Raw genomic sequence first — 16023 nt, forward strand, 5'->3', positions numbered from 1 at the left:
CAGAAAAATGCAGTAAAAAACATAAAAAATCTCTGAATTTAGTTTTAAAAAAAAACTGGTTTTTGCCATGAAAAATTTATATAATGAAACATTAAACCATAAATGAGAGTTTACAAAAGGTCTGAAATTATATACTTTTGCAAAAAAAAAAGAGAGAGAGAGAGAAAGAAAGAAGGAAAATGCATTAAATCTTATTTTGAAAAAAAAAAAAATCGAAATTCAAGTATGCTTTTTAAAAATAAAATGAATGATGCAGAATACTTCTCAAAATGTACATAAATATTTCTTAAAATAATTTTTAAGTAACAAATTCTTGATCATCAATCATTAATTTGTTAACGTAGCAGTAGCTCATATAAGATCTTTTCTAAAAAACTGGCAGAATTTAAGGTTGGTGAAGTTTAAAGTACAATGTTGGCTAAGTAAACCTGGAAAGGTATGATATTATGTTTACAAAAAGAAAAAAAAATTGAGAAAACGTTGAAAATTTATAAATGAAAAATCGGAAATTGCCTCAAAAAATCAAGAATTTGAAAATACAAAAGTCAAACAAATCTCATCACCTTGACTAAATGCCATGTCCAGATTATTTTATTATTTAAAACTGCTGTTGAATATTCTTTTCGAAGACATCACTCATCGCAATTTTAAACAAAATTTTAAAAAAACTAAAATGTGAACTATTTCTATCAACTATAAGATGGAAACTTTGTTTAGGGGGCGGGGGAGGGCAGATGAAATAGGAGAAACAACAAAGAAATCGACTTAGAAGAAAAATTCTGGAAAAAAGTCTTCTCTCTTATCAGTATTCAAGAGAAAAAGCATCAAGTGTCATATATGAAGTAAGGAATCAACTACAAAAATTTCCACCATCTGCAGAGGAAGAAAAAGAAGTAACACTCTCAACAAAGAAACAATAAATAATACATAGCAAAAGTAATGAGTAGCTTCAGTGCCCTCTAATAAAATGCCTATGCAAGTTTGTGTGAACTCATAACTGCATTAAACAAAAATGATCATGAAAAATTATGATCTTACGTAGTACTTTTATATTACTTGCACACACCTAAACAATTCAAATATTGACATTAAAGATCACACAACTAAAACTTCTGACTGAAAAACAAGCTTTAATAAATACATGAGAACATCAGCAACCTCAATTTTTTTTTTTTCATTTGAGAGTTTGGGACATTTTTAACATTGTGGATGGATTAATTCGTTTTGCCCTAAATTTCCTCCGAAAAAGATGTGTAAACCTCATAGCCCTCCTTTTGGATATAGCACTGTGCGCAAAACATGTCTGATGAATCTTTTGAATGTTAACACCAACAAATTTAAATTAATAACACCATACCTCGCCTTTCAACATGGGCTTCTCCATGAGATTTATCTTCAAGTGATGATACTTCTAATTCAGCAGTAGCTTCACTAGACAAAGTAGCAGCAGTAGGTTCTGATCTGTCTTCTTCGTGCATGCTGCCATCGAGTTGGCCATTTGTCACCTGCTGAGTGAAAGATTCAGCCAATGCTGTTGGTACAGTTTGTACTAGAGTTTCAGGAGCTTCTTCAAAAGCTGATATAGAAAGGGGAAAAAAAAGAAAAATATTACAGTCTGAGGATAACATGTGAATCTCATCTAGGGTGCATTGACATATTTTAAACTAAATGATATAGCTATACTACTGAGCTAAGAGCAAAAGTCGAATTTTCACTTTTTATCAAAATTGAGCTATGATCACCAAGTAATTCTTTGTCACATATTTTACCTAAATACAATGTTTCATGGCCATTTGTGAATGGGAAAAAGTTTTTAAAAAATTCTCAAAAAGTTGCATCTCTATCAAATACATGGAGGCACACAACTTTAAACGGCAATATCTCATTGTGAACTTTGATCAAGATACGACTTTTGCTCTAAGCACGGAAGCATATTAAAAAAGTTTCAATGGATCTGAGAAAAAGTTTCTATGCATCTGAGAAAAAGCCGTTTAAAACACAAAAGAGCAAAATCATCCTTAATAGTATCAAAAAGTCTAATTTTAATGTTGGTGCTTAATTCTAATTCTTTTATTTTAAGGATACACATTTCTTGCAAACATTTCATGTAAGATTTGTTAGAATAGCAAACAGACTTCCAAATTCAGGTATGTTTCTATAGTCAGGGCAAACCTAACCTGGCAGCGTCAGCTTTCGCAATGCTGCCAGGTTAAGTTTGCCCCAACTATAGTATGTTGTGTATAAGGCTTGATACAGGAAAGAGTCTCCAAGATTTAACTTCATAAATTAATAACTTACAAGTTGTAGATTTTAAGAATGGCTTGTAACTAATGTTGTGACTAATGTGAAGGTGCTATAAAAATAATGCAAAGCTTTTTCTTTTATTTTTGAACAAACTGTCGATATAAAGGCAAGCAGCCTCAATTCAAGGCACAGTCCTAATATCAACATCCCCAAAGGTTTAAGACAAGCAAATTTCTACTGCTACATTCACAAGAAAAATGAGAAAAAGAATAAACCTTTTTTTGCTGCTGCTGATTCTGCTGTTGATCTTGATTCTACTGCAAAGGAAAGAAAAAAGTTCAGTACACAAAAAAATTCAAAAGAACTGAAATTTGATAGCTGTCTTTTTTTTAATCAAAAATTATACAACAAAACATAAAAACTAAAAACTTCAAATGAATCATTTAAATCTTTTCTAAAACAGATCTAAAATTAAAAGCTGCGATGAAATCCATTTAAAGGCAAAGCTTTAACTTCAGATGTGTTGGAACTTTGATGTTGAGTTGGATCAACATGGGCTAGTGCAGCAGTTTAATCTATATATATTGTCGCCTCAGAGCAAAAGTAAGACATCTAATCCCAGAAATAACACTAAGATATCTTACTGTTGCTCTGAAGCGACAATATTATTAATGCGATTTGTACATAACAAAGAGCAGGGGCTCCCAACTTTATGCTCATGAGCACCCTTGCGCCCATTGATTGTTTTACGAGTGCCCACCTCAGTATTCCCCCTGCCCAGTTATTCACATTAAAAAGTTGTTTTTAATAAAATGGTTTATAAAAGTCATCTTTTTTTTGGAAATTAATCACAAAAAAAGTAGAAATGGCGAGTAAGATAATGAAAAAACACAAGGTGACATCAGATCGCCTTTTTATCCCTTCATGCATACCTCTCACCAAACAGATTTCTCACACCAAAAACAAAATGAAGCTGTCCATTTCTTTACTTGCCACCAAAACAGACATTTTATGCAAACAGTGTTTGCTTCCTTCGGTATTTTAAAATAATTCCTTCTTTTTATCAAAAAATTAGTAAATTCAACAGATCAGCAATTTTTCTACAGAATGAGAGTATGTGCAAAAAAAAATTTGTTAAACGTCATAGTGCTAACTCATACTTTTAGAACTAACAGTTTTTTATGCATAATGCTTATATATTAGAAGGAAAGAATCTGGAGGAATAGGACAGTTGTATTTATATGCCAAAATAAAACGTAAAAAATTATTTATAGCTTGTTCAGTAATGCCACTGTCCTTTTGCCCCAAATTTCACCTACATCCAACTATTAATAACATTTTGGAAAAATTAATAGAGGCCGCCAATGACCGGTGGTCTAGAATGTGCTCTTACCAGGAAACATCACGAGTTCAGTAATCATGAAAAAAGTTAAAAATGGTCGCATTCGAAAGAGTACCTTTAGAAAAAAATTTGACCCAAATATTGTGTGCCCTCGTCCTTTTGTTTTTGAGATATGGGGGGTCAAAGTCTGTCGAAATCTTACGAAAATTCGCGAAATTTAAAGACTTGGCAAGAAATGGAAAATACCACGTGATTTCATCGCCTGCGTCTAGCAAGACTCTCATTTCCATTTATGGTCATCTGCAAAGCGCGTAAACGATGTTTCGAATTAATCCTTTACTTGTGTGGGTAAAATTAAAAAGTAACTATGAAGCCTGTGAAATGGAAACTAGAGAGCTTTATCCAGAGGAGCTACAACTTTATAACGAAATTGAACGTAGGATTTAACTTTGTAATCGTGATGATAATGCATTTCAGAATTTAAGTGCATTTCAAGTGTGTTTTACTTAACTAATTTAAGTTTGTACTCTTACAATGAAATGTGTTGTAAGTAATTAATAATTATGTACGAGAATTAATATGAATAAGTAAAAAAAACATGCTTATTAAAGCTTGTATATTGAAAATAAAATGGATAGTTTTTGATGTTGAAAGAAAATGATCATGGATTGTAGTATCCCAGCTCTTATTTATTTTTTCAAAAGTTATTATCATTCATGAAGTTTTATTGTCTGACCACTGCTAGCGAAAATGTTTAATTTAAAATCGAAAAAAATAATGATTTAAAAAAAGAAAACAACGGATAGTAAATGTCGAAAAATTGCACTGCAAAAATAACGATGTCGGAAATTACTTCATAACAGATTCGTATCAAAAATTTTATAGTCGACGTTCATTACAACAACAACCCCTGTAGTTCGAAAAAGTCTGTCACTGCAACTGAAAGTCGCTATAACGTAAATGCACATCATATTGCATGTTATTTAGTCATTTTTAAAAATACTGAAGTCACTTTTACCAATTATGTTTCACGTTAAAAGGGAATTCAAATACGAGCAAAATAAAAATTAATACAGTTTTTTTTTTATTTGACTTGTTAGAGGGTTTACACATGACTTGAAAACGATACACATAACGAAAAACACACTGAAAATAACTGACAAAAATCGTTTTTTTTTTTTTAAACTTGAGAACATGGTTTGAAATCTTTAAAAATGTCGTTTTCTTCGTATTTAGATACTGTTGAAGACTTCTGATTTACGACTTTTCAAAAAAAAAAAAAAAAAAAAAAGACTTTAAAGTGTGTTTACCGTTTCTCTACGGTTATCATATTTTTTTCAAAACAGTTTCATCATCGAATAAACTCTTTCAGTGGAAATATTTCACCCGCAGAAGCATAAAAGTTTTAAACATCAGTTTTTTAACAGACAGTCTTAAGAATAACAAAAAATTCCATTGTTTTTACAATAAAATAAAACAAATATTTCGGGCTGTGGCGTTTTCCCCTATACAGTTGCACGTTAATATCCCGGAACACAAGCCCCTAAAAATTTTAATGCCGCAATCTGTGCCACGAAACCCCGCGCCATGGTAGTCACCCCGAGAAAAGAATTAATGCGATATTTCTCACGCGCTTTGGTGGTGACCAAATATGGAAGTGAAATGTCTTGTCAGATGCAGATGTTGAATTCGCGCCGTACCTTCCATTTCTGAACAAAACTCGCTAAATTTGGCGACTTTACTAAAAATTTCGGCAATTTTTAAGACATCATATTTCGATAACATGGTCACGAGGGCACGTAGTTTCAGTGCCATAAACATGTTTTCCAATGCTCTTTCGAATGCCACCAATTTGGAATTTTTTTGAATTTCCTTGATCGTGATGTTTCCTGGTTAGATACAAAAAGGTTGGCTTAGAGCATATGTGTTGTACTTAATACTAATTCCAGGGACAGATTTACAGTTTACTCAAGGGGGTGGCAGTTGAAAACCGTAAAAGCCATTCCCCCTCCCCTCCCCCAAACCCATCATGTAGGAGGGCAGGGAGTCAATCGCTCTCCCCCTCCACCCTTTATCCTGTCTTTTAAATACTAATTGCTTCCTTAAAGGGTCAAATCTCCCCTTTGGGGGCTATCACCCCCAGTGTAGGAAACCCAGTGTGAAGTGATAGCAACGTAATATCAAACCAGTATAATGTAGTCTACGGAAGAAAACGGTTGGAAGAGACATATAGAAATACAAAAATTATCAAAGTTCAAAAATGGGGGGAGGGGCGAGCTTAGGTTAAAATTAAAAAGTGGGTAATGCTGTTCATCCTTAACTACACTAACTGACTAAACTTAATTTAAAGCAAATTTGTGGAATGCAATTGAAATTAGTAGCGATTGCTAGCAATTCCTTCAATTTTATATTACTGGTTTTAGAAAATGACGGTCACAGAGGGGGCAGTCGCACACCTAGTAAATCCGCCACTGACTAATTCCCATACATACATTTATATTATAATTTAAGGGGAGAAAAAATTTCACCTATGTGCCTTGACTCAGATTTATAGTGATCCTTGTCTGAACTTTCACTGCTTGTTTCAGCTGCTGATTCAGCATCCTGAAACACAATTACAGATACATTAAACAAAGTTGAATATGGCACATGCAGAAACGAAAATTTCACTTTGAAAAAAGTACTAATGCTTTGTTATTGATGTAACACAGCTGATGTTCATTTAAATGGATATTTCTCTCAATGTTCTTACATTGACAATATTTAAATTTTCAACTAGCTGCGTGCCCGGCGTTGCACGGGCTACTCAAAAAATAAGAGAGATGTCCAATTAGTGCTTTTGTATTACTCTGACATCAGTTTCTAAAACGCTGAGGAATAAATTAATACTCGTATTGTAAGGTTTGCAAAACACCAGTAGAGCATATTTTTGGCAAAAATCTCAATAACGTTAATCATATCAATGATACAAGTTATGAGTACTTTCAATTAGCATAAAAGATGGAAATATATGCATTATCAACAATAATCTGTGTTCACTTTAAACGGAATTAAATGTGATAGTCGATGTATATCTGAAATATTTGTGTACAATTACAATCAGCTTTTTATAAAAAAATGACACACTTTTTGGTTGATGACGTGAAACTAAAGCACCAAGACTTACTAAGTACCAATAAGCGTTAATTTAACATCACTGAAATATTTGTGTACAATTACAATCAGCTTTTTACAAAAAATGACACACACTTTTTGGTTGATGACGTGAAACTAAAGCACCAAGACTTACTAAATACCAATAAGCGTTAATTTAACATCAAGTCATCAGATTCCAATTAAGCTTTAGTTAAAAATCCTTAAAAACAATCTTTTTTGTTCAACTCTGTTTCACTTAAAGAAATCCAAACAATCTTAATTTAACGTGTACTTTTAACCATACATACTGTATTTCAAAAATAGAAACAGAAAGGAAAAAGAGAGTTATTACAATTCGAAAACTCACCCATGCGACGGTAAAAAGTCCATCAAAATAAATATAATTAGTCACACATCCAAAATGTACCAAAATATGAAGCCGGTGAATGATTAACTTTTACTACAACCAATAAACATTACTAAAGCAACATTTTTCATATGCGGAAAAGATTTAAGAACGTAGAATGCAAAAAATAAAAAAGGACAGATGATAAAATAAAGGTTATGTCTGAATAGAGAACCAATTTTAAACTAATTTAAAATGAAATTCTAGATGGAAACGTTGTTTTAAGATTTGGACAGCAGCCAAAAAAATCTCTATTAAAGCAATTTTTAAAATTTTATTTGCTCACCCATATGCAAAATGGCAACAGGAAAGAAATAAAAATTTCTGAATAACGTTATGTTAATTAACGTTTTAATTAATATCTCCGCTAATTAAAGTCGTACAACTACGAGATTGGTCCTATTGTTTTCTTTGGAAAATTTCGAATTTATCGGTATCTTGTTCGACTCTCGATTCGCAGCGGTTCTCGAGAAGATCGATCTTCAGACAGACAGACAGACGTGAACAGATTTTAATATTATAGTAGATAATATCAACAAAAAAATTGTCATTGTCAATTTTAAAGGCTGAAAATATTTCTAGTCCTCCAAATTTATGATAATGAACAAAAGTTAAATACTTTAACAGCAATTATTGTTATACACTCACTTATGTGTACTAGTTATTTCATAACACAGTAAATATTTATATCATCTTGCTTACTATTCAATTACAAAAAAAAGATAAGTTTTCTTATAAATAATTTAAGCATTTTACAATTCTTATCAGCTACTTAATTTGAAAATAATATTCAGCATTAAATTGTTTTTAGAAATTAGTATTTGCATTTTTTTACTTTGTCCTTAGGATCATTGAATTTGACAATAAAAGTTTTTTCCCTAATTGTAAGATCACTAACTTATATTCCTAATTTACATTAATATTTGAAAATGTTCATATCGGAATAATTATATGAGGTATTAGTTTGTATTTATTTATATGTTTTGCTTTGTTTTAAAAAATTTAAAACCACCTTTATTGTAAAATGATCTAAATAGCCTGTGACAAATTAAATCTCTGTACCAGCACTTGTAGGAAATTACTATGCCTTTTATCTTTAACTTTTGTTGCTTCACTTCATTGCTTTGTGGCTAACATATTACTATCAATCACATTTCATCGCTAAATATTTATTTATAATCGTCTATATCACATTTATATTATATTAATATGGTTTTTCAAAGCATGTTCCTCGACAATATTGCAAAAAACAAAGACATAAGTATATCCTAATAAATGAGCAATTAGTTTGCCATCCCAGATTGATATATTGATTATTATCTGAAGAGGATTCACTTTTTTCTTTAAAATTAAATAAATTCATTAATTGATCAAAAAGATGAATGAATTTATCCTGAGATTTACATATTGATAAACACAATAAAATACATTTAACACTGAATCTTTTAACATGAAAGATCGGTGAAAACACAAAATGATAAAGTGGTCTACAAGGCATAATATAGTTTTATATAAATTATTTACCATGAATTCTTTCAACATGTAAAACTGTTTTGGTCCCCCTCAGTTTTGCGTACACTTTGTGTACTTTTGATCCTATTTATGTCATCAAAATACATTTACAAAATATATATTACTTTAAAAAATTAAATAATTAATATGACTTCATGTCAGTATAATTTCATAATATGGAATTCAGAGATATTAAAAGAATATCATTAAATCAAACATAACAATGCTTGACGAACTTGATTGTCAAAGTTGAACTATAACAATATATAAAATATTACACTCAAAATAAAATACAAAATTTACTTTTACCTTTTAAATTTACTTTTCTTAAAATGTTTGAAGCATATGAATGAGATATTGTTGCACATTTTTCTTTATGCAAAAAAAATAATAATAATAATAATAATTTTGGAGGGAAATTTTCTAATTTTAGCTCTATACTTGCCTTCATAATATCTTGTTCGTCATATGTTCCGTTAAGAGACGTATCTCTTCTCAATGAAGCATCTCGGGATGAGCCCAATTCTTCTTTGAATGTATCAAACCCTGAAATAACATTGTTTATATGTTAAAAAATTGCCACATGAATGCATTAAAATGGCTGGCTTTTAAATCCTAAAACAACACCATACCTGATTGATCTAAGTGAACTTTTGCAACAGCTTTTTCAACATCATCTGTTACAAGTTCAACATTGAACATACAGTGATTTACAATATCTTCCCTGTTGATCTTCCTTAAACCTTTCTCAAGCAAGTTACCTAGAAAGTTTTGAAACAAAATGTGTTTAGGCAATGCATAAACAAAGTAAAAACTTAAAGTTACTAATATACTATATGTACTATTTCAATGAACGATATTGAGTAATATCAAAATATTGATCTATTATTTTACTTTAAACCTTTTTGGTGAAATTAATTTATCAAGGATAAGAATAAAAAATTTTAAAAAGATTGAAAGAAAACTTATAACTAATAATTGATTAGAATGTTACATTCATATATTTTCCCATTTCTAAAAAAATGAATTTTTAATTTTCTTTACAAAACTGCACTAAACTAATTTTTCATGATTTTTTTTCTGTGCTAAATTTAAATTTTTGATTGCTACTAACAATGAATAACTACTACTTAAAAAAAGATTTAAGGTCTGGTAACTTTTTGTTCCAAAACTAACATTGATTGATTGATTTTTATTTATTTATTTATTTTTTTTAACAAGTGACTAATTTTAACATATCGTCGCCTCAGAGCAACAACAAGATAATCAATGATCAACACACAGGAAGGACAATGTTACATTTAGAAACATTAATATTTAAATATTATATAAACTACTAAATATTTATGAGCATAATACCACCCTTCCCCTTCAAAAGAAAATAGTGAAGTAAAACTGACTGATTTTGATTTTGAATATTATGTAACTCTTCAAAAGGAGAAAAGAAACAAGTTAACAGTAGTAAAATTAAAAAGAACTGAACATATAAAAATAATTACCTGTTGCTTTGCTTCCCGACCTTTGTAGCCAATGTCTTAACATTAAAAGAGCTTGTTGAACTGTATCACCAGGGTTTTCAGATCTAATTGTATTAATGTCTGATTCAGGAACATCTAGTTGTAAAGCAAGAAGTACCCAGTCATCTTTCAACTCTTTGGCTATGTCTGAAAGTCTTAAGTCTGCTCTGTGAATAAGCTCAGGTTTCGCTAAGAAACAACAGTAACAATTACTAAACACTTGAAACATAAGAATTTACACTAGTTTCAGTAACTGAAATAATTTCATAATGTTACAAAAAGCATTAGGTAAAGAATAATGAGGATTAGCTAGATGATAGACAAAATATCCAAACAACTCAAATTTGTTGGATGGAATTAGATTAAGACAATGCTACCAACTAGGATTAAATAAGGACTCAAAGGCAAATTTCAGGGGTGATAGGGGACCAGAGTAAAACTTTCTGGAAGACAGTGTGATATTTTCGGAAACTATGAGGACACCTATTATGAAAATCTATATAGCTGTAGCCTTTCATCTACCTGTGCAGAATGTCAGCCATTTATCAGTAATATAGTCACAAACATACATTCTTGACACTCATAATTATTTTTGGTGCTTTGAACAAATCATGTTCAAAGCACGTAAAACACACTTTACAAATCATGTTATTCATCTGAATGATCATTTAATTTTTCAAGCACAGTAAACTCTCAATTTACTGGGTTTTGGTTAACCAAGAATCGAAAAACCAACATTTCAGTTAACCAAACACAGTATGACTTTCTTTCATAAATGAGCCTTCATTGACTAGTTTTTAGTTCATTGACTCCACTACAGGCTCTTTTGCCTCAGAAACACTTAATTTTCAAGAAATATTGCACCAAGAGAAGCAAATAGTGATCAATGCTTAGTTCTAATAGCTGTGTGACCCTGCTGACCATCAGGTACAATGTGTAATCAAGCAATTACATTCCTCAGATAGAAAAAAGGGTTAATTTAACAAATCAATGACTATTCAATTTAAAAAAATAAATATTTATAACTTTTAATATTTAATTTAGACTACAAAATAAATTCAATTTGCCTTTCAAAATTTACTACTAAGTTGTCAATTTCCTTTTTAAATTTGTTTGAACTGTGGAGCATAAATTTGTATGCATTTATTTTCATCATCTAAAAGCATTCCATTGTTTTTTATTTTAAAAGATGTAACATTCCCTAGCACAACAAGTTTTAAGTTTCTCTTAACAAAAATTTTCAAGATCTGAGGTACTAGCAGTCCCAACTAGCTCAGATAACCAAAGTTTTACTGTGCTAAAATTTAAGAACTCTTTTATACGGTATTATATGAAGCTAAACTTACCAAGACCTGTTTCTTTGACAAAACCGTACTTCTTTTCTAATGTAATCAGTTCTGACATTGGCGTAAGATCAGTCTGAAAGAGAAAAACTTAATTAAATACATTATGTGCAAAAATCACATAAATCAGTGACCGAGAAATTACATACTAATATAAGTACAAAAATTACATAAATCAGCGACCAAGAAATTGCATACCAATATAAAAACTTTTTTTCCCTTCAAATTTTAAATAAATTAAATGTAGGAAAGATATATGTTTTAGTTAAATAAAATTATACAGTGTTAAAAAGAACTGCAATAAACCTTTTCATTGGTTTCAATTTGAGTAAATAAGTTACATGGTTTCACTCTAATAAAAATGACTTTAAGGAACTTGATCCAGAAATTTGCAATTTTCATTTACGCATTAAAATTCAAAATTACATCTAGGTATGTAGTATGACTAGGAAAACTTATTGCAAGTGTCTTATGACACAGGCTGTGCCTTTGAAATTTTTGAAGGGTGCTTTTGTGGGTTGTTTTCTTCTTGTAGGTAGGTCTCATTCTAGGGAAGTGCTTCATAGTATTTAAATTGATATGCCGACATGTCAGAGGGATAGGCACCCCTGCTTATTGAACGCTTTAAGCTTTTCATTGACAAATTTGAAAAAAAAAAAATAACATTTTGGGTAATTAAAAATGAGCAAAACAAAAATAATTGTTGAAACTGGACTTGATAGCAATGAAAATTTTATCCTAAGTTTGTTTTAGAAAGAGCTCAATGACACTGTTCATGTAGTTTCTTACAGGATTAAAATACGCCATAACTGACACTACAAGCAGTGGTGCAGCGAAGGTGGGGTTTGGAGGATTAAAACACTCCCCAGAGGCATTGGTTTTAACATAAATGCAAATTATAATACAGTATGAAAGGGCTGTTTTGATCCAAAGAAAAAAACTTCAGATGGTATTTTTTATCAAAAAGTCTCCTTCAGAAGGCGTTTCCTTAATCAATAAACCCCCTCCAGAAGGTACTTTTGATCAAAAACAAACCATCCAAGAGCAGACCCTGCAGTGCAGAGGGAGCCCAAAATCTTAAGGCCCAAGAAATTGATTGAAAAGACTTATGACGTTCAAAATATACACTGCTGGCCTCTGTGGAGGGGCCATATAGGTTTTGTTGCAGGAGGCCCCAAGATTTATAGATCCGGACCTGTCCAAAAAGTATTTTTGATCAAAAAAAACTCCTCCAGATGGTAGCTCTGGCTGCATAGTGACTACACGTAATCAATAAAAAAACATGCTATCTTTTCCTCAAACATGAGTTAATTAAAGATATTCACTTGTCATGAATTAAAGATGTTTCAGTCACTATCCATATTAAGAAGGCGAATCAATATTAATTTCATCTAAAGTTTTGTCTTTGAATCATATTGCTGCCTATTCTCACCTGAACCAACCAAATAACTTAGTAACATTTTTAAATAACAAAAAATAAATTAATAGTACTAAAAGCCGACACTGGAAAATTAAACGTAACTATTTTCATAAAAGCAATAGATAACTTACTTCTGGTAAAACAATATTGAGATTACATATAGGGGATTGTGGAGGCTCACCGCGACCTACTCTTGGCTCTTTCATGAATGCTACACGGCCGATGGGCTCTTGGTGAGGATCTTTTACCCTAATCGTAAAAGGCAACCTGTTTTCTCTGAAGGCTTGGAATGTGAGACTGAGCTGCTCTCCAGACTTTGTGACAGGGACAAGGTTGCCACCAAATTCAAGATATTGAGGCTTTCCTTCTAAGACCTGAAAAGTAATTCAGTTAAATATGAACAAAGCAACAAAAGAAAAAGACATTCAAATCAAGAAGACAAAGGGTTATTAGAAAGGAAAAGTAATCATTTAAACAATCATGCAAACAGAAAAATTCAACAGTGGGTGGCATGTATTTAAGAAGGAAAATTGATTTCTATTCAAGTATCAAGTTTTAAAATTCCATAGTTATATATATATGATTAATAAGTAAAAAAACCCACAAAACAACTCATTTCTGTGGAACTATGTCTCTAATGCAATTCTTGATATCATTTACATGATATCGCATGACGACCAGCAAAAGGCTCTGGGCCCAGCTGGGCTGGTCCTAATCAGATTAGTCCTCAATGAAGATCAAGGCCCTCTTAAAGCTATCTACCCCCTTACTCATAACAACCTCTTCGGGTAAGCTATTCTAAGTGGCAACCCCACATAGAAATGTTTCCTAATTTCCAGATTAGCTTGAGTTGATTCACAAAGAGTGTAGTAAAAAGAAATTATCACTCTTTTTGAAATTAATTAACAACATCTAAACAGTTTTTATTAACAGTAATCTGTTTCACAAAGAGTGCATCATAAAGCAATTATCACTCATTCTGAAATCAATTAATGATATCTAAACAGTATTATTACTTCTATCTTAATTACAACAATTACAAAATTTGACTTTTAAAACTTTCCTAATCAATTTGGTTGAATCACCGTAGCACTTACTTCTTTTGAAGTATCAATTTTAAGTTCCCACACCGATATAAAATAAAAATAACATTACCTAGTATTGAAAAGTTCTCAATTAGAAAATGTAATGAAAACTTACCTCAACATCTCTACTTTTGGCAACTTCTGTAAAATGTTCTTGAGATTCCAATGTCTTGTCCTCTTTGTCATCTGTCATACAGAAGACTCTTAACTGGGCTTCTAAAGGATCATGTCTTTTGGCAAACACCACGAACTTTGCCATAAAGGGAACATGAATAGCTTCACGGTAAAGTTCGGTAGCAAACTTAGTTGCTTCGTTTACTTGTCGACAATCCATTAGCCAAAACCTACATGAAAATAACAGTGAAAAATAGACTTACAATTTGATTTGCCATCAAATCCTCAATTGTTTTTAACTTTGCCTCCCATGTATTTTACTACAGTTTCAAATCCATAAGTTCAACTAAGCAGCAAGTTACCACCCTTAAGCCAGGCTAAGGGTGGTAACTTACTACTGAATACCAAAAGCTTTGCCTTCAAATGGACAAAAATTCATAACTAGTGAAAGATATGAACTTGCTTTTACTTATTTTTAATTTTATTTGGTTTATACAGTTATGACTTTTAAATTTATCAACAATGCATGCAGTATGTGTGTGTGTGTGTACAGTTTATAAATGCTTCTATCAATGTGCAGTACTTTGTCTTCCATTAGATGTTGAACATATAACACTCTAACATTTAGACAACAAATATACAGAATAAAGCAATTGCTTAGAATTAGTTAACTTATTTAGGACCCTTTACCGAAATAAATACAAATGTATACCTTGCAGACACTGTTGTTGTAAAAGATACGCAATCATTTACAAATGTCAGAGGTGTAGACCCAGTTACATCTTCCCATTGAGCTTTTGTGGTCCCACCTTAAAATAAAACGTGCATTAACAACCGAAGAATAAAAAATGTAAACAGTTAAAAATACATACAAAATATCCCACTCATTTAAGCACTATTTAAATGTATTGCATTTCAAGGAATGTCAAAATTTATTCCCATAATTTCATCATTAGTACTCTGAAATTTAACCCATTAAATAGATAAAATGCTAAAATACAAAAAAATGATTTAATCAAAAGCAATAATTATCAAGCAAAACAATTCTGTCTAATTACTAAGTACTATCAGAAATATATTTCATTAATTGTAATGATAATAAATGAATGCAACCACTTGTTTTAATTTTCCCAAGATAAATAATATATTGTACACTTGTTGTGAGCTTTTGTTTAAACGACAACCCAACCTTCACAAGCCTCTAGATTTTCAAGGATGAAAATAAATATTTTGCAAGTCAAAATTTAATTGAAAACTCTTGTAACTGCTTTACTGTTTGTTGGCCAAAAAATTACATTATTTTGCACAAAACTGGTTAAATTTTAAGCACACTCATTTCAAAGTTTTCAATGTATATGGGATGTCAGGGGAAAAAAATATTAAGAGAGTTCACACATCTTTTTAAAATAAAATGACTCAAAAAGCGAACTTTTTAACAGGATCAATAAGTTAGTCAAAACTTTTTTATATTTAGACTAAAGAATTCAGTTAATTTCAGTTTAGAATTCATGTTCAGAAATAGTAAATCACATTAGATGCACAATTTCATGAGATAAATACTAAAACAGTAATTCTTAAAATTTATAAAAAAAATAAACACATTACAGACTCCAAGTTTGAGCACCCACACATGAACTTTTAATTAAAATTCATAATTAACAAGAAACTTCATTTGATATTCAAAAACATTTCAAAAAGGATCAAAAATGTGAATTCATACAAAAACATCAATTATTTCAATAGATTCGCAAGCGTTTGCAAGCAAACTGCAAGCGTGAAAATTAGACACAGAAAAATCAGCCTTTAATTGCACAGTTTCAAACACAAAGCAAAAAACTTCTAGCACTGCTTTGTATAAAACAATACAATGACAAAATCTATGAAAAGAAAACATAAATTCAAAGA

General features: G+C 30.9%; 1 protein-coding gene across 10 annotated transcripts in view; it reads right to left on the reverse strand.

Moving 5' to 3' along the window:
• LOC129222607 (ankyrin-3-like) overlaps nucleotides 1–16023 on the reverse strand; it is a 243048-nt gene that overhangs the window by 47017 nt on the left and 180008 nt on the right. For 9 of the 10 annotated variants that reach the window (XM_054857131.1, XM_054857130.1, XM_054857129.1 and 6 more), the window contains 10 exons: nucleotides 14831–14927; nucleotides 14120–14348; nucleotides 13051–13293; nucleotides 11503–11575; nucleotides 10139–10345; nucleotides 9272–9400; nucleotides 9085–9185; nucleotides 6115–6190; nucleotides 2520–2561; nucleotides 1358–1576 (listed from right to left, as the gene is read on the reverse strand). In XM_054857131.1, coding sequence (XP_054713106.1) covers nucleotides 1358–1576; nucleotides 2520–2561; nucleotides 6115–6190; nucleotides 9085–9185; nucleotides 9272–9400; nucleotides 10139–10345; nucleotides 11503–11575; nucleotides 13051–13293; nucleotides 14120–14348; nucleotides 14831–14927 — 1416 coding nt within the window. Of the gene's footprint in view, nucleotides 1–1357; nucleotides 1579–2519; nucleotides 2562–6114; nucleotides 6191–9084; nucleotides 9186–9271; nucleotides 9401–10138; nucleotides 10346–11502; nucleotides 11576–13050; nucleotides 13294–14119; nucleotides 14349–14830; nucleotides 14928–16023 lie in introns of those variants that run through there. The other variant, XM_054857132.1, reaches the window with a different exon arrangement.

This window comes from Uloborus diversus, chromosome 5, assembly GCF_026930045.1.
Source record: "Uloborus diversus isolate 005 chromosome 5, Udiv.v.3.1, whole genome shotgun sequence".
Classification (NCBI taxonomy): Eukaryota; Metazoa; Arthropoda; class Arachnida; order Araneae; family Uloboridae; genus Uloborus; species Uloborus diversus.